The following is a 22364-nucleotide window of genomic DNA, read 5'->3' as shown; positions in this document are numbered from 1 at the left end:
CAACCGAGTCGACCGTCAAAGTTACAGACAACTTTGGTGAAATTTTGCACAATCATAACGAACTCATTAAATCTGTTTTTGTCTTTGGAATCCCTCCTCGATTTCCGTCGGACTAAGGCGAATTTACGGAAGATAACATAAATAATCGGAATCAAGCTGTAAACTGGCACCTGGGCAATAGTTTTGAGATTTTTGAGTATCAAGACTTAAGTGACGCTTTCTCCTCTACTGCTAACTTGTCTGACTGGGATAGCATAAGAATAAACGAAAAAGGTTTTGGTCATAATCGATTGATCGATAGGAAGAAAATTTTATCCAAGAGTTATTCCCCTGGAATTGCAAGCGTGTCTCATCCTTATGTCGGCAAAGTGGCTCTTTGTGTGTTTCATACAGTGAATTGTAAGCCCTAAATCTCCTCTACAGCCGTCAGGGCTCTTTTTTTTCCTTCTTTTTATTTCCAAAAGTAATTTGATTAGAGCCATATACTCATTACAGCGTTTACCTTTCACAGTTATATGCCATAGAAAAAAACTAATTAATTTGGCCTTAACAATCATAAAATAAAAATAAAAAATAAAATTCAAAAATCTACATTTCCAAGAACGAAAAACACAAAAAACACATGTTGCTGAACTTGCTTAACAAAAATTGAGAAAACGGTCGCAATTTTATGGTTGCCTATCATGCGGTGAGTGCATTCACTTTACGTAAAAATGCACGTCTATTTCGGTAGATTTAAGTTTTGGCGAAAGTCTATCATGGACAACATCTTAAATTCCCAAGATTGTAAACCTAATGAAAAATGGGATCCATTCTGTTTCGGCCCCCAGGGTTTTTTATGACCCCCAGTTACAAATTCTATATTGTTATATAGCACGTTACTATGTAAGAAAATAGCACGTGTGCCTGGGGGTCATAAAAATTTATGTTCACTAAGCTTGGGGGGTCAAAACAGAATAGATCCGAAAAATGAAGCGAAACTTGCCAGTGATTACTCCAAGAGGCGGTTTTGTTCTCTCTACCCAAAATGGTGTTCATAAGCAGGGAATTAACCCCAGAAGAGCAGAAAAGATTACTGCAGAACAAACGTGAGCCTGTCAAAACAAGTTTAAGTTAGTAGAAACTTCGAATTCAAAAAATTTTGAAAAAACCTGGGAAGATGTACAAAGTTCAAATTTGGAATCGGATTGACTGGAGAATTTAGCGATAAGTTTATTTACGTTAAATGTCTGTAACTTCTTAAATTTTGAAACGACTTCCAAGGGTTGCAAACTGATTCAACATTGAAAGCTATTTTGATGTACTATGTTAAAGCAAAATATGCCTAAAAAAGATGTACCTGACGAAGTTCTATTCCTGAGAACTCATAGGCTAGATAGATCAACTGATAATAATTACAAAACCAATCGTAGGGTTGTTTTGTTTATAGTGAGGAACTTACCACAAGAGAGAATTACTCTAATATAGAAAAAAGAATTTATGAAAGGACTGTAAAAATACACTCAAGAGATCGATCAGTTTCAATGTGTTGTTTTTATATTCTTCCAAAGGTTGCCCCTACAGATGAGATAAAAGGTCTCTAGCTGACCTGTTTGCAGAACTGTTAACGTATGCTGAAGCAGAAGAACGCAATTGCGTTGTTCTAACGGGAGATATATAATTTGAGAACACCACCTTTTTCATTTTAATATCAAAAGCTGAGGACGAACGAGAGTATCTTGACCAATTGTCGGAGCTCTATTTTTTGAAACGGTAAAATTAAAAGACAAAAAGCATATTGATATCTTTCTTGCAAATAAACCAGAAACATTTTTTAATAACAATGATTAAACGAATTTAACAAATTTTACAGCTCTTACCCCAAGGCATACATAAAGATGCCACATTTCGGTACAAAAAAGTGACATAGCACAATGAAGCGACATAGTTATGCTCTCATTAAAATTGACTGGAACCAACTAAACTAGAATATCTTAAAAGAGACTGTCCAACCATATTCTCACAGTAATCTTGATGAGTTGATTGAACAATGGTAAACATAGCTTGATAAAATGCTGAATGAAAATATATCAAACATAAGTGGACATGGATCAAACTTGCAGCCATTGGTCAGAAGTGAGACCACACATTAGATAAATTTTATCTCAATTTTTTAAATAATACTACCAAAATAGTCAAATTCAAGGCGAAGTCAAGCTAAAACGCAAAGAAGATAACTTGAGAAAATCCTTTGAAAAAGATTCGGCAACAGTCTAAGAGAACTTATTTCGAAGGGGAAAAGGTTCTGGCTTCAAAAAACAGTTGAGATTTGTACACAAAATGGTGTTGTCTTGGAAACAATGTTTTACAGAAATAATGAATTGAATGATGATCAGCCAAAAGGCCCTCTTTTTGTGACTTCTTTCTGGGCGTCTTTAATAAACAAGAGCAAAAATTGTTAAATGAACCTATTATATTGAGTTTAAATAAATTTTAAGTTTAACCAAGAAAAATTGTAACATCGTGACAAAACTACAAACTAGCAAAAAATGCACGCCTGATTACATCGGAAATATGATCCTTAAAAAATTACTTAAACTGTCAAAACTTTCCTTCTGATATTAAAGACAGTCATAGCCAAAAGTCATTCCCAACAAAATGGAAACTTTGCAAAATCTTAGAAATTTTCAGAAAGAAAACAAAGTTGATATTGAAAAGCACAAGCCCATAATTTTCATAATCAGCGCTTCAAATGAACTCAAAAAAGTTTATCGACGAGTTTTAAGAAATAGTCAAAATGCAAAATATATCATTCAAGAATTGTTTTAAGCAAACATATAATTAGAAAAAAAGCTCAGATGTTTCTACTCTTGAACCATCTGAAGAACTGCCATGATTCCTCTGAAAATCAATTGTTTTTCCTCTAAGCTGATTTTAGAAAGCTTTTGACGCTATATCCCATAAAATCTTTATCATGTATGCAAAAAGTTTGGAGGCCGTGATGTTTTTTGAACACCTTAAAAAGATATCTCGCGAACAGAAACCAATACGTAAAATTGAGCAATTGATTCTTCAGACGTAAACCTAGAAAAGGTAACCAATCGGGGCAATGCCGTGATTCCAGCAGGAACCCTTAATATCCGTCAATTATGTCAACGATCTGCCTGGAAGATTATTATAATATGAACTTTTTGTCTAAGCCTACAATTTGAGACTGTTTTCTTCTGATCCTGACTAATTATAGCGCGACTTATACACAATTGATAATTGCTGAAAAGAGTAAATAAAATGACTCTTGACGGAAAAACGGCTACCTCCCGCCAATAAAGAACTGCTTTGCTGATTCTGTAAAAAAACTAAATGAGGTAACGTTAATAAAAACTAAAATCATCATAACACAACCACAATTTAGCAAAATATGTAAACAAGACATCAAAAAAAACTCAAATTAGGAACGATTTTAAAGAATTCGATAACAGATTTAAATTTGAAATTGTAAGTAGGCTAAATATTGTATATAGGAAAAATTTTCGATTTATTTCTTTAAGATGGTTCCTAGAATTGTTTAAGTTGTGGTCTTCAGTTGAACATATGTCTTTCCTTACAAAAATTATCAAGAGTAATAACAAACAAAACCTACTGAAAGAACTAAAACGAGTCGAATGATGAAATGATAATTTTAAGCGGACACAAAAGGCCGGAAAAAAATCCATTTGACAAACTGTCGACTTTTCAAAAGTTGGGAAATTATGTAAATTTTCTGTATCAGTTGCACTAGAAAATCGTATTATCAGTTTAATGTGTAAATTCGTTGGAATCAAGTTTTCGGAAGACAATGTTTGCATGTGCCAACTCAGCAATTGTCACAATTGCAGAGATAAAAGGACCTTTTCTAAAGATTAACGACGCATCACTCCCTTCAGCAACAGCAACCGATATTTTAAATCCACTAAAACAAAAACAACAATTCGCACAGAGAGAAGGTGTCCACTACTATGCAGCTCAATTAGCTGTCTCAGAGGCTGCCCTGGTTCTTTACGTTTAACTGAGATTGGAAATACCTAGAGTAATGTTTAGCAAAAAGAGTTAAATTTCGAAATAAAAAAGGCATTTTACGCGAACGTTTATGTAATAACTTGCATCGTCAGCTATAGACTTGTTAAGTTTATTATTCAAAAATATGCTTACATACAGAAACGTTTCATGATTATCTAATTACATTTTTTTTAAAAAAATTCCAATAGGTTTTCTGTTTAAATTTTTTTAATTGTTAAAATAATTCTAATACTATTAAAATAAAAGTCTTTCTCTTAATAATTTTTGATGGAGATGATTGTTTTTGTGATCAATATAACGTTGCTCATATGCCAATTTAAAAAACTCTTTAGGCAGAACATGTTTTCTGCACTTAATGTTTCAGTATCAATTCGCGGCTCTTGTACTCGTCCCGTGTTTTCAGTTGTGGCTTGCGTCTACTATTGTGTGGAGCTTCCATTGTCACAGGTTCTTGTGGTGTATTGGCACTGATCTATTATCTTATAACTAAAGGCATCTAGAGGCCCAAACTATTCCACCACATGTTGGCCCACCTGCGAATCAACTATTTGGTGTTCAGAAATTCTCGTGGTGAAATGTCGACAAGTTTGGCCAACTTAGGTGGAATTGCATGCGCAACAACTGAGTTCGTAGAACATTGGAAACATCTTAAACTTCATAAAACTAGACTTCATGGACGGTAAGGTTGTTCGCAGTTTTCACGTTGTGATGATGCCTGTCTTTTTGCCAGAATTTCTCCAATTTCTGCTTCAATTGGCGGCTGATGTTACATCGGTACTACAAGTAGGAAATGGTTTAAGATCTTTGCTTGTGGGTCCTTGTCACTTCTGTTTTCTTTCTCGCCGCCACTCTTCTGTTGAGGTATATTTATAATTTTTTGTAAAGCGTCATTGATTATCCTAGAAGTCCAACCTATAAAGTATTGATTTCACAACCAAATATTTTCATTTTCCTTCAGAACTTTGTCCAATTTTTGCTTGTGCTGGTTCCTTTAAACGCAGTGAATTGTTCCTATTGTGATATTTTTCTTATGTTGAATTAGTGCACAGCTACAGAAATTCGAGACAAATCCCGTGTCAGTTGGTTCCTTGTAACACTCACAGTCAATTCCCCTCAGCTATTTACATTGATGTGCATGTCTAAAAATGCTGAGGTACCATTTTTGTCCTTTTTGAATTTGAATTTCCTATGAAGGTTGATGAATTTTGTGAGTAAACTGTCCGGCTGATCGCTTACAATAAAAATTATATCGTCTACATGTTTTTAATAATTGTATTTCAGTTTCCGGCTGACTATCCATTTCCTTAATTTTCTGGTGATTAGAGCAACACTACACCTTATCCTTCATTTTAGCGTAAAGTTGATCATCAATAATTTGGCATTTTGCATGGAGCCAATTCTCACATTTTTCCATTTGACTCCTTTCCTCTAGATCTGACTCTACGGTTGCATTCAGGTCAGGCCCCAAGATCAATTTTAAGGAGCTAATTGACAATCTCTTTCGTTGACTTAATCTGATCTTGAAATGAGTTCATCCAAATGTTTGCCAGAGTCACTGCAAGTGATGGTGCCATTGCTAAGCCATCGACTTGACTATAGCAGCCGCCCGTGCGCAATATGTATTATCTTTTGTAATTGAGCGTGGTACATGTTTAAAATACACGGATTGAAGTTTAAATAATAAGTAGATAAAAGCAGAAGAGAATGGTTTCAAATAAATGAAGATCTAATTGAGTGATTGACTCTGAAGGTAGGTTTATTATTCAATGAATGAGTTTTATCCTCAGTTTTGTCCGTACCCAATATCGGTTCTATCACCGTGGTAAATTAACCAAGTAAATACTGATATGTCACAATTGTTAGTATTGCTCGAAGCCTGAGCTTAGTCTATTTCAATCTGTCGACACCTATCAAGATTGTGTCAGTCATTAATCAAGTAAGAAATTAAAATTTAAACTAAATCTTTGACCTTGAAACCCAAGGTTTTTAGTACACCCTTTTTTTACATACGTGTGACACTCACACTGCCCCCCTCTCAATAAGAATAGAGTGTGCCACTCACTCACATAAAATCAAACAAATTTTACAGCTCTTGATACCTGAACGTTTTAAAATACAAAAAAATTATACTTTTCATATAAAAAGTTTAGGTATCAGTTTTCGTCATTCATGAGTTTCTCTGCCTCGTCCAGCCCGAAAATGTTGTACGCTTCTCACGCCCCATCGTTTATCAGTATTTGGTATGCTCGATTAATGGTCCTGAAAAACTCCTCATCTCCACCAGCATCAGGGTGCGTCAACAAGCTCATTTTATGGTAGTGTTTTTTGATCTGATTTTTTGAAGCAGAACTTTTTACCAACAAAATCTCGTACAATGTCGCAGACCGATTCAATACATTTTTATTCCGAATCTCGAATAAACATTTTTCTGTGGCCTTCGTTTTGGCTTTCTCGTTCTTCAAAGAATGCTTTTGTCTATCAATTATAGTTTCTTTCCTTCGGCACTCACTCGCCAAGTACTGGTTATAGTTTTCCAACTGCTGAAGCTCTGACCTCAATTGGTCATTCTCTTTCTCCATTTTCTCCAGGGCTTCGCTTTTTTTTATCAGTATTGACTTTTAGATCGGCCAACTCCTGCTTAAGTAAGTCGATTGACTGCTCTTGTTCGGCATTTCTAGCTGCCGCCGCCTTTAGGTTATCTCTTAGCGCCTCACACTCTGCGCTCAGTTTTCCCAATGCTTCTCTTGTTGCCTCTTTGGCTTTGTCGCAATGTTTGTCTAGTTTTTGTCGAAGCTCGACAAGATCCTTTTGGAGTAAAGAGTTTGTACTCTTCAATTTCTCTAACTGCGCGCACTGGTTTTGCAGTTCCACTTCAGTCTGCAGAGCTCGGGACCGAATATTGGCGGGTGCCAGTAGTTCTAGTGTAGACACCTTCCGAGTCCGTGACAGACAAGATTCCACCCGGTACACTCCCGGGGAATTCTCCGAAATAACTGTCCACAACTCTGGCATATAGTACACATATTCACCGATTTGTGGGGTCTCACTGCCTGCTATGTTTAATAGAAACCATTTTTGCTTCTAAAGTTTCTCAATATTTTTAGTCTTGATCTCAAGACTTTTCCCTTATTTTTATTGGTCTTGACCTCAAGACAACTCTTTTTAATTTTTTTTGGTCTTGAACTCAAAACAAGTCATTTTCATTTTTTTTGGTCTTGAACTCAAGACAACTCATTTTCATTTATTTTGGTCTTGAACTCAAGACAACTCATTTTCGTTTTTTTTTAAACAACCGACTCTTTCAAGAATTCTTTCTCTTCAATCATTTTCTTTTGTTCTCGACGCTCGATCGAGATTCCGCAACAGTTGTTGCCAGGAGGCTTCATTAATGACTAATCCTAAATAGATGAACAATTTAGGAAAATTTTTCACAACTTGGAATATGAGGTAGACTGTTAAGACTGACACAGCAATGTCCTTAGCTTTTAACCAAACGTATAAGCTTTCAGTTCTTAAGTTACGAAAAATTGTTATTTCGTTTGTTAGAAAAAATTGTTTTTGGAACTGAGCGTTCCAATGAATAAAATTTTCATGCCTGCATTTTCCATCCGAATCTCGGAATGCTTCCCGACTGATAATTTCTTTACTATTATGGCGAATTGTTCAAGCAATTTGACTCTGTTTTACGTCCGATATGGAGAAAAGGCTGCGATGCAGGTTTTCATCACTTACGTTTAAGTTATTATTCATCGACCACTGATATATCTCACGATTGAATTTCTTCAGCGTTTCTCCATATTGTTGAAAACTGCCGTCTTCTAAATTCACAACATTTGGGTACAGCGGGTTGCATGCAGCGATTGTATAATTATGATAAAAAAATTTTTGTAATAGGGTCCATATATCTAATAGAAGGAAAATTCTGACCCTCTACTAACACAGGAACTTCTTCTGTGCAAAAAGGAAGTTTAGTTATTGTTGCTACCATCTTTGCACATTTATGAACATATAACACAGATCCTGCTCTTTCGACGTGAGTTCCTTTCTCGAAGAGCGTTACCGATGGACTAACAATGTTTTTTGATATTTGAATCATAGTTTGAATTTTTAGTCTTTGAATCTCGCATTGGAGCGTTCTGATTTTCATAAAAAAAATTTTTCTCTCCTTGAGAAGTTCGAAATTTAAGGTGTCAACAACGCGTGAAAGAAATATTTCCATGGTTATTTTAAGATTACCAGTTTTCAGTTCTGAACATTCCTCGGAGTAAAAAACACCTGGAACTCTGGTTGTTTTCACCTGCTGTCCACACAAACTAATTGCTTTTTCCTCTAAGATTTCTAATGCAAAATCTTCATATTTGTTTTTGTGTAAAATTTTTCCGCTGATAAAAGTGGTCTTGTTGTTACCAAAAATTTTTACAGGGTCCTCCTTATTAAAGTGATTGATCGTTTGACATGTTTGCTCACCTTGATTTTCAAAAAAAAATAGTTTACTAAATCGTCTTCAAAATATGTGGTTTTGATAAAAACAGTTTTCGAGAAACCTAGGGGATCCTTAAAGTTAAGAGGTTTCTTTGTATCAGCTTTCCCCAAATTGTTCCGATGTAAAGTTTTGCATTGATCATCACCTTTCCAATAATTTTTACTCCTGTAAGCGAAACCCACTCTACAGGCTCAGCATACATAGCACCTTCACGATTATTTTTTTTCATGAAGCTCTGGCTATGCTCCTAGGCATAAGTAGTTTCACTTGCTCGCTGTAAAATCTTTTCCGTTACTGAATTGTTGACTTTAAATGTTTGATCTCCAAAACCTGGTGAAGCAAAGTTTTTCTTTTGCCAAATGCTCCTATAGGTTCCTTCGTTTAATGGATATATGGATTTTAGGTTATAAAGACAACATCGTCATATACATTGCTCTTTTTAAGTGCAGACACAGTATATGCCGATTCATACATGCAAAATCTTAAATTTATCTCGGGCTAAACATCAGCATATATCAAACTACCTTCTTCTATTGTTTTCGATACCCGAATTTTGTTATCACAGTTTGTACTGTGATCCAGAGAATATATTTTTGTTGATACGATATTGATTGTACGAAATCATAGCTGTATAATTGATTGTACGAAATCATAGCTGTATAATTTATACAAAGTGAAGGAGAAGCAAAAATGGCTAGCAATGCCAGATACAAACCTAGTGATATTCCATCACACGATGCTCCAAACGAACTCGTCTTTCTTTTCGATTCCATTATTTCTTTCTTGATTTTCCTGAAACAAAAACATCAACAGTTTCCTTGCCGCTAATGTAGTCATCATCTTGCTCAGTAAAGTAATTTTTTAATCTCTCAGGCACCGATTTTAATCGACTGCTTGACCTTGTAGCCATTTTTGGTGCCTTGGGATTACTATTAATCTTTTCTTCAGTACTTTTTGTTTTACTAATAGATTCCTGTTGCTTTTTCTCTGGTTTTGGAATTTTTGTTTCTGCTGGGTTTTTTTCAGTGTACTCGGTAGCTTTTGATGGAGTTGCAACTCCTCCCTCGGGAACATTTTGTGCCTTCTTTTTCCCTTAGAGGTTTCTTGCTCTGATTCTTGAACTTCCTTCTCAGACGTTTCATTTGTAACATTTAGTGAATCGTTAGCATCCTCAGCTTCGGATTGATTTTCTGTGTTTAGATTGCTTTCACTGTCTGTTGATGATTCTATTTCAGTTATATCGCCATCGTCTGAGCTGTTCAAATAGCTATTCTTTTGCTCCTTACTGGTTGTTTTTCGTTTCGCCTGAGGCTCAGGCGTGGTTGGTTTTTCTCGTGTTTTATATTTCTTCAGTCTGTCAAAATGGACCTTGATAGCTTTCCTCGTCTTTTTATCTTCTAACTTGAAAATCAAATCTTTATAATTTCAACAATTATGTATGGTCCTCTATAGAAAAAAGTAAATTTTCTTGTTTCTCCTTTTTTACCTGTTGGGTTGAAAACTAACACTTCTTTGCCAACTTTATAGGTCGGCCCGTACTTACTGCGATCATAATACGACTTCTGGCGTTCTTGTTCGACAGCCATATACTCTTGCATCAACTGGTGCATTTCCTGTAGTTTCTGTTTCATCGTGAAAACATAGTCACTTGGTGTTGCATATATTGTGGTCTGTGGTGTACTATAGATGCAGTCTATAGGTAGCGACAGTGGAAAACCCAGTACCAAAAACGCTGGGCTGTATCTTGTTACACTATGAATTGATGATGGATATGCCATCATCGCTAAAGGTAGAAAATTAGTCCACTCGTGTTGGTATTGTCCTCTATATTTGGAGAGGCATTCTTTTATTGTTCGATTTGCTCTATCAATGATCGCGTTCCCTTGTGGTTGGTAGGATGTGGTTGATGTTCTCTGAATTCCTAGTTCACTGCAAAGACTACGAAACAATTTACACATAAAGTTTGACCCTTGGTCACTGTGTAGGTTCACTGGACAGCCGAATCTTACTATCCAGTGTTCAACAAACGCCTTTGGCACAGTTTTTGCCTCTTGATTGGGTAACGCTACGGCTTCATACCACTTACTGAATTGATCACCGATAAGCAAAATGTACTTGTTTCCATGAGACTCGGGAAGTGGACACATGATATCAAGAGATACTTGCCAAAATGGATGACTAGGTTTCCATTTTGTGAGTGAATGCCGATCTTTCTGCTTAGTGTCTTTCCTTTTTAGGCAAACGTCAAAGCTTTCTATCCAGTTTCTTACGTCCCTTCTCATGCACGGCCAATAAAACTTTTCGCAAGCTCTTTTGCACGTTTTCTCTATACCAAAGTGTCCTGCGCTAGGCGAATCATGCAACAGTTCAAGAACGTTGGACATTCTATCCCAGGGTACCAGCATTTGGTAAACAGTTTCAAAGTTAGGTTCTGTTAGGTGTTTTTGATACAAAATCCCTTCTATGAGAAAAAGATTTTTATACTGAACCCAGTATTTCCATAACTCCTTTGAAGCTCCGTTTCTCATTTGCCGTAGTTCGGGTCTTTTTTTGTTTATGACCCATGAATATGCTTCTTTGAGTATATTGTCACTTTGCTGCGAATCTCGCAGTTTTACTCTCTGCAGTTTGTGTAAATGCCAACCTCGACTACTATAGTCGGCATCGTCTTGCTCAACGTCTAGCGCAATAGCGTTAACCAAAGCTGTTTGTTCCTCATCTTCTGTGTTTATGCGCGAAAGACAGTCAGCGTGTGGGATTTTCTTTCCTGCTCTATGCTTGATGTGAAAATTGAATTGCCCAAGTTTCTCTATCCATCTTGCGACCATACCGTCTGGTTCTTTATAACTATAGATCTACACGAGAGCCCTGTGGTCCGTTATAATTAAAAAATGCCGACCAAGTAAATAGGTTTTAAAATAATGTGTAAAATGAACTATTGCGAATAATTCCCGCTGAGTTGCTGAGTAGTTTCGTTGACTTTTACTCAAAGTTTTGCTAGCATATGCAATAATTCTATCCTCAGTTCCTTGTTTTTGTGTAAGAATTGCTCCGATGCCTGTTAACGATGCATCGGTAGTTGATATTGATCCCTATCGTTTGGATATCCTAAAACTGGGGCTTCTAAAAGCTTTTTCTTCAACTCTGCTACCGCACTTGTGCACTCTGTACTCCATTCAAATTTATTTGATTTATTTAGTAACCTGTAAAGAGGCTCTAATATTTTTCCGAAACCCTGGATGAATTTTCGATAATAGCCCACAAGGCCCAGAAAAGCCCTGACGTCTTTTAGGGATGATGGTTCTTTCATGTTTTCTACCGCTCTTACTTTCTCTGGGTCGACCTCGACACCACTCTGAGATATAATATGTCCTAAAAAGCTGACGCGCTTTTGGGAAGAAATTGCATTTTGATCTCTTAATCTTTAATCCATTCTCCAATAAACGTTGGAAAACCAGCTCTAACCGTTTAAGATGTTCTTCGAAATTTCTTCCGAAAACGATAACGTCGTCTAGATAAACTAAAGCTATTTCATAAGAGAGACCAGCAAAAACTAATTCCATTAGGTTTTGAAAAGCTCCTGGTGCAGAAGCTAGTCCCATAGGGAGCCTCTTCCACTTATATAGGCCCAAAGGTGTAATAAAAGCTGTTACATTTTGACTCTCTTCTTCCAGCGCCATTTGAAAGTATCCCAACAGAAGATCAATGTTTGAGAAGTACATGTTTCCCTCCAGTGAATCAATAACCTCATTAATTCGTGGTAAAGGCCAGTATGTTTTAACTATTTGTTTGTTTAGACCACGGTAGTCTACAACTAAGCGGTAGGTTCCGTCTTTTTTTGGTACCAGTAATGATGGTGCTGCCCAATCAGAGTGTGTTGGTTCGACTAAGTCATCTCGTTCCAAGTCTTCGACAATTTTCTTCATGGTTTCTCTTTTCTAAAAGCTCATGCTGCCGTATGTACGTCTGAATAGCACAGCATCCTTTTATAATTTTATTTTTTGATAAATTCGCAAAATCCCATATCATTTGAGTTTCGCGAAAATATCACTTCATATTTTGTGCAAAGTGACCTCACTTTTGTCATTTCCTCCCGAGACAAGCTCATTGAACTTGGGTTCACGTGTTTCTCGAAATCACATTCGTCCCTATGCTTTTTATTATTGTCAGGGTTATTTTGTTGTACTCTTGAAATTTTTTCAATGTTTTCCGCCCATGCGATTATTGCATTTTGGTAAACTTTCTTTGATTCTAATATAGGGTTCAGAGCTTCAACCCATACATACATCATCAACCATGTCATTCAGCGATCTCGCTATTAATAAGTGTGATTTGTCTTCAAACCCTTTCATGGGTTCGACTATAATCTCTGTTTGCTGTGTTATGTTACCTTCATCATCGACAATCTTGCATTTAATGAAACCCTCGCAGCGACGAGGTAATTCGTGATCCTCAGCAGCAATCAAAAAAAGATTCTTTTTACTTCGTTGGGATGGGGACAATTGTAATGTTTTCCCAATTGCCCCGCAAAAAAGTAAGTTCTTTCTGAGAATTGAAATACAGTCAAAATTGTACAAGAATTCCATGCCTAATATACAAGGCGTTATCTCAATTCTGGTCACTAGAAACTATTATTTCACATGTAAATTTCTGAAGTTGAATTTGAATATCTGTTGACCCCATTATAGGCATTTTCCCGTTATTGGCAGCTATTATATTTTTATTGCACATTCTGATCTGGCTCGGTTCCCCCAATTGCTTGTAGAGTGTGTCTTTTATAATATTAACACTACTTCCACTATCAATTAAGGCCATTATCAATTTGTCTCTCATCATTATTTTTGCAAACAACGCCTCCACTGTGCTGTTTCCGCCACGCAAGGTTTTTACGTAGCCGGCTGAAAATGAAACCCTGCCATTTCCAGCTAATTCTCGTTTAAATACGGACAATTTCGTATGAAGTGATTTGGGCTCCCACATTCGAAACAATTTTTGCATTCCCTAAATGCATGGTTTCGCTGACCGCAACGGCGACATTTTTCTTTCTCGAAACTCACCGTTGCCTTCGACTGCTCGGCACGACTCTCGTGCGATCGATCTCGGCTTCTGTTCTCACCTCCCGGTGTTAGCGAACAAGCTCTACTTTCGTAATTGTTTCGTCTATGCTCAGCGCTGCTTCTGGTATAGCTATTAGTATTTCTATTTCTATCTTCGTTCTTTCTTGAACTTCGCTCACTACCGCGCAGAAACTCTTTTGGCCGCGCTCCTTGCGATCAAAACTTTTGATTCTCTTGCCTATTAGGTTGATTAGTCTGCAGTGTTCGCACTAAATCGTTAATCGAATTAACCAGTTGTGTGTTTTCATTCAACTGGATGGCAGAAACCCGCGGCTCATTATCCTCCTCCTCAATTCTCGTGACTGCTTCAATGTGTAGTGCTCTTTCTAAAGCTTTGTCTAAAGTCATATCCGCGTCACCCAAGTTCTTTCTCAGGTCGAGTCGCACCTGACTATTTTTTATGCCTTCGAGGAATCCCCTCAAAATGAGATGTTCTCTTATCTCATTAGACTACTGAGGGTATGCTTTCAAGGCTAAAGTTTGCAAATCACCGAGAAAATCTGTTAATTTTTCACCAGGCTGCTGGACTCTCCTAGCTAGCCTCCCCCGGATCACTACTGGTTTCTCATTATAATGTTGTCTGAAAACCTTTACGGTCTCGGCATAACTCTTTCTAGTGTCCTCCAAAAGTGTACGATAGAAATCAAGAGCCGACTTTTGTAAACTTAACGCGAAATAATGCGGCCGTTCATCAATTTCGGTCTCGGCGCCGTTTACTGTTTCTTTTCTTTGCCACTTTTGAAGTTGTGACAGGAGCTCAAAGTGTTTAATATAACTTTCAAAATCATTTGATCCAGTAAACGGTTCCAGTAACAGCGTTTTGAGGGGTGCCGCGCCATCCTTATTTTATTTAAAAGCTGTTGTTATTCAAAATATTTCACTAATTCTGTTCGAAACTCGAACTATTTTTCCGACACTCTAGTTAACAGCTTTTAAATATGATTGAAACTCTAATTCCCTGCTCAATAAATGCAAAAAAAACTCGAGGTTTAATGCTTGAGTTTAAGTCAAATTAAGTCAAACTAAAATACTGATGTTTCTGAACGCTATTTTATTATCAAAAAAACATGTACGAGCTGATTTATGCTATTCGAATTTTTAGGGAGTTTTCACTTGAAAGTTCCAAGATGGCAGTTGTTGTTGTCGAATTGCGACAGCAGTCCACAATTCCTCTTCCGGGTCGTGATGTTAAGACGTCGAACTCGAGTTTAAAAAATTGGTTTTCAAACAAAAAATAGATTTCTCTCGGAAATTAGTACAACGCTCAATATTATTGGGTGGTGGTTTTCTATTTACTTTTATTCTCTGTCGCCACTATAGCAGCCGCCCGTGCGCAATATGTATTATCTTTTGTAATTGAGCGTGGTACTTGTTTAAAATACAAGGATTTGTTATTGTTGTTGTGGTTGTTGGGGATTTACAGTTTTCACTGCGGGGATTTTCGTCCCAGTCGTCGTCTTAGAAAATTGTCCTATTAATTCTGCAGATCTGACAGTCACAGAATAGACGCCAGCTACAGATGTTTTTTTCGTCGAATCGCTTGTTTACAAACTTGCACATGAAACTTAAAACTCGATTTTTAAGACCTTTTTTCGTATTAAATTCAATGTATTTTTCTATTAGATTTGCTAGTCTGTTTGTACGGAAAAAGAAATCATTTCTAGCCTTTCCAGTTCTGGTTTTCGGGAGCTTGAATAATTCATTTGTTCTCCCTTTTTCTGAATTTTGTTTCAGCATTGGTAAAAAGCTATCGTCTTCTGTCAATTTCGATAAAAGTAGAATGTCATTTAGTTGCATGAACATTGGTTGTGGTAGTATGTTAGGAAGTCTCAGTTGATTTGGATACGGCATGATTTTTTGTCCAAGGATCCATTTGACTACTTTCTTTTGAAATCTTTCAAGCTGTTGTAGCTCACCTCGGTTCGGATTTGTGCATGCAGAGCCATATAAGAGTACTGGCAAAACTAGTGATTTGTAGAGTCCGAGCTTGATCTCTTGTCTTACTTGAAGAGCTATGTTTCGTCGAAGTAAGTAGAGTACTTTGTTCGCTTTTTTCAGTTGTTCTTCGATGTGTGTCTTCCACGTCATGTCATGGGAAACATAGATGCCGAGATCTTTGATGACTTTGGATGACTCTAGTTTAGTGCCCATAAGCTCGTAATTTTGTGTTTGACCTCTTATGCTCAGCTTTGCACATTTGTCCATGACTAATTTCATTTTATTTTCGTTTACCCACTGTTCAATACAATTGAGATCGTTTTGAACTTGCCAAAACGTTTTCTTCACTGCAAGAATTTTTAGGTCACCCGCGAAGATAAATGGGTCAGAGCTAGCCTCCCCCGGATCACTACTGGTTTCTCATTATAATGTTCTTTACGGTCTCGTCATAACTCTTTCTAGTGTCCTCCAAAAGTGTACGATAGAAATCAAGAGCCGACTTTTGCAACCTTAACGCGAAATAATGCAGCCGCTTATCAATTTCGGTCTCGGCGCCGTTTACTGTTTCTTTTCTTTGCCACTTTTCAAGTTGTGACAGGAGCTCAAAGTGTTTAATATAACTTTCAAAATCATTTTATCCAGTAAACGGTTCCAGTAACAGCGTTTTTGAGGGGTGCCGCGCCATCCTTATTTTATTTAAAAGCTGTTGTTATTCAAAATATTTCACTAATTCTGTTCGAAACTCGAACTATTTTTCCGACACTCTAGTTAACAGCTTTTAAATATGATTGAAACTCTAATTCACTGCTCAATAAATGCAAAAAAACTCGAAGTTTAATGCTTGAGTTTAAGTCAAATTAAGTCAAATTAAAATACTGATGTTTCTGAACGCTATTTTATTATCAAAAAAACATGTACGAGCTGATTTATGCTATTCGAATTTTTAGGGAATTTTCACTTGAAAGTTCCAAGATGGCAGTTGTTGTTGTCGAATCGCGACAGCAGTCCACAATTCCTCTTCCGGGTCGTGATGTTAAGACGTCGAACTCGAGTTTAAAAAATTGGTTTTCATACAAAAAATAGATTTCTCTTGGAAATTAGTACAACGCTCAATATTATTGGGTGGTGGTTTTCTATTTACTTTTATTCTCTGTCGCCACTATAGCAGCCGCCCGTGTGCAATCTGTATTATCTTTTGTAATTGAGCGCGGTACTTGTTTAAAATACAAGGATTTGTTATTGTTGTTGTTGTTGTTGTTGGGGATTTACAGTTTTCACTAAGGGGATTTTCGTCCCAGTAGTCGTCTTAGAAAATTGTCCTATTAATTCTGCAGATCTGACAGTCACAGCATAGATGCCAGCTACAGATGTTTTTTTCGTCGAATCGCTTGTTTACAAACTTGCACATGAAATTTAAAACTCGATTTTTAAGACCTTTTTCCGTATTAAATTCAATGTATTTTTCTATTAGATTTGCTAGTCTGTTTGTACGGAAAAAGAAATCATTTCTAGCCTTTCCAGTTCTGGTTTTCGGGAGCTTGAATAATTCATTTGTTCTCCCTTTTTCTGAATTTTGTTTCAGCATTGGTAAAAAGCTATCGTCTTCTGTCAATTTCGATAAAAGTAGAATGTCATTTAGTTGCATGAACATTGGTTGTGGTAGTATGTTAGGAAGTCTCAGTTGATTTGGATACGGCATGATTTTTTGTCCAAGGATCCATTTGACTACTTTCTTTTGAAATCTTTCAAGCTGTTGCAGCTCACCTCGGTTCGGATTTGTGCATGAAGAGCCATATAAGAGTACTGGCAAAACTAGTGATTTGTAGAGTCCGAGCTTGATCTCTTGTCTTACTTGAAGAGCTATGTTTCGTCGAAGTAGGTAGAGTACTTTGTTCGCTTTTTTCAGTTGTTCTTGGATGTGTGTCTTCCACGTCAGGTCATGGGAAACATAGATGCCGAGATCTTTGAGGACTTTGGATGACTCTAGTTTAGTGCCCATAAGCTCGTAATTTTGTGTTTGACCTCATGCTCAGCTTTGCACACTTGTCCATGGCTAATTTCATTTTATTTTCGTTTACCCACTGTTCAATACCATTGAGATTGTTTTGAACTTGCCAAAACGTTTTCTTCACTGCAAGAATTTTTAGGTCATCCGCGAAGATAAAGGGGTCAGAGAAAACTAACAAATCAGGTAGGTCATTGATGGATATGCAAAACAGGAGTGGTCCGAGAAGAGAACCTTGGGGTACCTCACTTGTTACATCTAAAGTTTCCGATCTTGTATTGTCTACCCGAACGAATTGTTTCCTATTGTCTAAGTAGTCAATGATAATTTCTAATAGGCAACTTCCAACTCCAATATTTGCAACTTTTTGTACAAGCTCATAATGCGGCACTTTGTTGAAAGCTTTGGATAAATCTGTGTAGAATGCTACAATTTCGGTGCTTGATTCGTTATCGAGTGCGTCGTGAATTGATTTCAAGAAGAATAGCAGATTTGTATTAACTGAGCGTTTTTTAACAAATCCATGTTGGTGTTCTGTTAGGAATTTTTCGAAGTGAGCGGATTGAAGTTTAATTAATAAGTAGATAAAATCAGAAGAGAATGGTTTCAAATAAATGAAGATCTAATTGAGTGATTGACTCTGAAGGTAGGTTTATTATTCAATGAATGAGTTTTATCCTCAGTTTTGTCCGTACCCAATATCGGTTCTATCACCGTGGTAAATTAACCAAGTAAATACTGATATGTCACAATTGTTAGTATTGCTCGAAGCCCGAGCTTAGTCTATTTCAATCTGTCGACACCTATCAAGATTGTGTCAGTCATTAATCAAGTAATAAATTAAAATTTAAACTAAATCTTTGACCTTGAAACCCAAGGTTTTTAGTACACCCTTTTACATACGTGTGACACTCACACTGACAAAACCATCTGTCACTGCATTTACAGAAATTTGTCACAGCTAGGTTCAAGAGTAATTTCAATGTCGATCTTGAAATCAGGCATGGTCACACTAGTGTACAGGCTCCTCAAGGCTATTTCAATTGCTTCCTTAACTGGGACGTATGTATATAGGAACTTCACGTCCAAAGAGACAATGCTCTCATCAGGACCCAATATTATGGATTCAAGTTTTCTCCGTTCATTGAGCGTTGACGTCTCGATGTTAGCACCCGGTACTATATCAAAGAGTGGCGTGAGGAATTCAAATTGTAAGAGCAACTGCCCGGTATAGACAAAACGGCGTAAAGGAGTTCCATTCTTGTGCACTTTTGCTAAGCCATAAAGTCTCGCGGGTTGTGCTCCTGTTGAACGTCACTTTTGATAAATTTGTTGGGCCTTTTCCGTTTGTGCCCCCATCTTAGTGGGTGCATACTATTTGCATCCCCAGACGCACGTGACATATTTTAACATAATGATTTTCAATGTAATGACATTTGCTGGAATGATATTTTCTGTAACTGGAGGGAGCGTAACGTACTAGTTTTTTTGGGGGGGGGGGGCACAAACGGAAAAGATCCATTTTTTTCGCGTAATAAAGAACTCTTCTTTATATCAAGCAACGCACTTTTGATGTCTTTTGCAATCTTCAAAGTAATGGTATCCCCGCGCTAGCAATTTCTTGAAACTGCTAGCGATCAAGAACTTCAGCCAGCTTTTTGTGATACCTATTCATCACACAAAATCTCGTGATTTTATCAAAAGGTACAGCCACGATGTCGTTATCTTTCAAAAGTACTTAAAGTAATGTTGTCCGGGTTGGAAGCTTAAGTGTTGTTATTTATTTCCTTTCCCTTTCTCTTCAGCGGCTCCTAGAACCAAACAAATTGCTATAGGTTTGAAATGAAATACAATTTGCTCTTATAGTTTATTGTGGGGTCTCACTCTTGCGTTCATTGTGATGATGTTACCCTGTTTTTAATATTAAGCCCAGAGGAAAAAAGGTCAGAAAATTTCAGAAATATGAATTACGGATATCAATATAATCCAGCTGCAGCGGCAGCTGCTTTCTATCCAGCAGCTGCACAGGCTGTCATGCAGCCTCAGCAAGCCGCACCTGCACGATTCGTGGCTCCAAATAATATACAGGCAACTCAGTTTAACCCAAACTTCAATAGTGAGTACATGAAGAAACGCTGGTTAACAAATTACATAATATGCTTTCGAATGTATTTTTAATAGCCGCACAGCGATAGCTGGGGCTATTATTGGCCTTCTCTTGGTTTTTTTACAATTCAAAGAATTTTTACAATTCAAAGAATTTGAATTGTATTGGGGCGCTGTCTTTGTTTTTAAGATCTGTTCACACATTTTCATGATTTTAGAAGTCAAATTGGAGTAGTGATTTTGGTCACGCCGAAACAGGAAGTGAAGCGAAAAAGCGAGTGGTTTTGCAGCGTGAAATTTTTTCGCTCTGGATTTAAAGTAGAGTGAGAAAACGGTGTTTGAACAAAAATTCGCTTTCTCGCTAGTGGTTTTTTGTTCACATGCGGCAATTTCACTTTGATTTTGATTGTTTTTTTCAATTGTTTGGATCGGATGTTTTTTCTAAATGGTTTTCCCAATCCATTCATAGTCCGTTCTAGGTCTAGTTTTCTGTTTAGTCAATGAAAATTCTTTGAATTGTACGTCAGGACTTGTCCTGCTATGTTTTTTTATTTCGTCGTCATGATTTTTGTCATGACGTCACAGCCACTTTTTGTACATTCGTTCATGCACTTTCAACTGAATTGCATGTGTGACGTCATTATTCGCTCTTAGTGGAGAGAGTTTTTTTGTTCATGCGCGTGACTAAATTTTTGGTCACACTTGACTTACCTCACTCTCAAAAATGACTTCCTCAATTTGAAATTGACTTTTATTTACTTTAATTCAAAGAGATAAGGTCAAATGGGTGTGTGTCACTCTAAATTAAGGTTATTTGAGATCAGCTAATGGAGGCAGCAATAACTTATACAGATTTTTAATCAAAATATAACAGATCTGCCTTTCATAAAGACGAATTTTTTGGTCTGTCTTTTTACTGTTTTTTTTAGACTGCCGATCTACGAATCTATTGCGGCTATTTTCTGGCAATCTGCCAGCTATGTTTTCTGCGGCTTTTCTTATGGATGCTTTTAAACAACGGAAAAATAGGAATTGCTGCTTTCAGTCGAGTAGGACGATTTTCAGAATTGTATAAAAATATTTGCCGCGTGCATCGTTAGATACATTAATTTTCTTGTTGGAAAACAACGCGAAAGTTCAAGGATTTGTTCAGAATCTTTGTGTACCCGCTATAGTCCCCCCACCCACCGAACAACGTTTCAAAGTTTCATGAAGTTGAAACCCAAGTGAACGTTCAATAACTCCAGGCGTGCATATGCCTGGACTCTAGGCATGCGTTTTCTCTTTCTAAGAAAATCAAGATTTTAATATCTGCATGTTTAATTGCTCTTGAGCGAAGTTCATAGCAATTATTGTAAATGTGTTTTTTTATGCAAATTTTTTGCCTGACCAGTTTGCGCTTTTCTGCTAGAACATTCTTTGACGTCTCGAATGACTTTTTCACGCTTTCGCTCTTCATTTTTGAGTGATCTCTTTTGCTCTCACTCCGAAGTAAAGCTTGTTGCTAATATAAAGTCGGTTGCAGCATATGAAAGTAAGAGACAAATAGGACAGTCGGTAGTGCAAAAGGTTATTAAGCGGGAGGTCATTGGTTCGAATCGCGGTGGAGTAAAATGTTTTTTCACCGGCCTGTCGTTCGAGAGCAATTCTTCCGACATTAGTCGAATTATGTTTTATCTTTATGCTACGGACTATACTGTTCTGTGGGGGCTATAACAGGCAACACAGAAAATAATTCAATTAAAAGAAAGCCCCTCGCGTAAAAGGTTTATCGGTCATCTAAGAGCGTCTTTATCAGAAATGATCTTGCAAAGTCTGAAGAATGGGCTCTAGTTCAACATATCTCAAGCTTGATCGAACAGGTTGGCAAAATAGTCAAGGATGCCATTGTGTCTTATATGCGTGTATCCGGTTTTTGGATATTGAAGCGCGTGCGCTACATCAAAAATTTCTGAACAGTCGCATGTTGATTGCAATGTCACATCCCATCCAATTCTAACGGCAATTACATCTCCTAATTCTACCTTGGTTAGCTCGAAATTATATACTTTCAATTGAAGTGCGTTTAGCCACCAAAAATTGTTTCCTTAGCCTTCGAAAGTTTTCTTTGTAATTTGATATTATTACACTTGGTCTCTATAACTGTGTACGTATAAAGCGGGGAGTTGGCAGTTAATTTTTTTGAAAATTGCAAATGAGCAAATAATCGATAATTGATTTCAAAAAGTCAATTGATCAATCAGTCTGATTTTTTGATCAATGCTATGTCTCCTTTTCGAACAAAGCTGTGGTCTACCATATCGTTAGCTTCAATAGTTGCAAAAGGTGATGCCAACGGAATAAGCTCGGTCATTCCTGCAGCAAATCCAGGAAGCATTAGATCAGGATATGAACTCTTGAAGTTTTTTTTATACTGAAGCATTTGACTAGTTGCGTCATTTTCAGTTGATCAAAAAATTACAAATCTCGCAGTCGGTTGATGGGAGTTCTCATAACCTATCTCGAGAACAGGGTTTTTCTAATTCTCAATTGACTCTTTTTTAAATGTCTAGAGAACAGGACACAGTTCGTCTGTGTTGATGCCGACAGCTCTTATGTGCTAGCATTCACTATTGGCGTCGCTCAGGTATACTTATTAGGATCCTTGCTGTTCTGCATATTCATCAATGAAGTTTTGACG

At 37.0% G+C, this 22364-nt stretch overlaps 1 protein-coding gene across 1 annotated transcript in view; it reads left to right on the top strand.

Moving 5' to 3' along the window:
- Positions 1-19510: 19510 nt before the first annotated feature.
- The window catches only part of LOC142354419 (zinc finger RNA-binding protein-like), a 44081-nt gene continuing 41227 nt past the window's right edge, over positions 19511-22364 (top strand). Inside the window, exon 1 of the mRNA XM_075406703.1 lies at positions 19511-19694. Within this exon, the coding sequence (XP_075262818.1) occupies positions 19541-19694 (154 nt within the window). The 5' untranslated portion in view covers positions 19511-19540. The remainder of the gene's footprint in view (positions 19695-22364) is intronic.

The sequence above is a fragment of the Convolutriloba macropyga genome, chromosome 15 (assembly GCF_964194025.1).
Source record: "Convolutriloba macropyga chromosome 15, txConMacr16.3, whole genome shotgun sequence".
Classification (NCBI taxonomy): domain Eukaryota; kingdom Metazoa; phylum Xenacoelomorpha; order Acoela; family Convolutidae; genus Convolutriloba; species Convolutriloba macropyga.
Note: the sequence above shows the minus strand (reverse complement) of the source record. Positions and strands in the feature narration are given on the sequence as shown.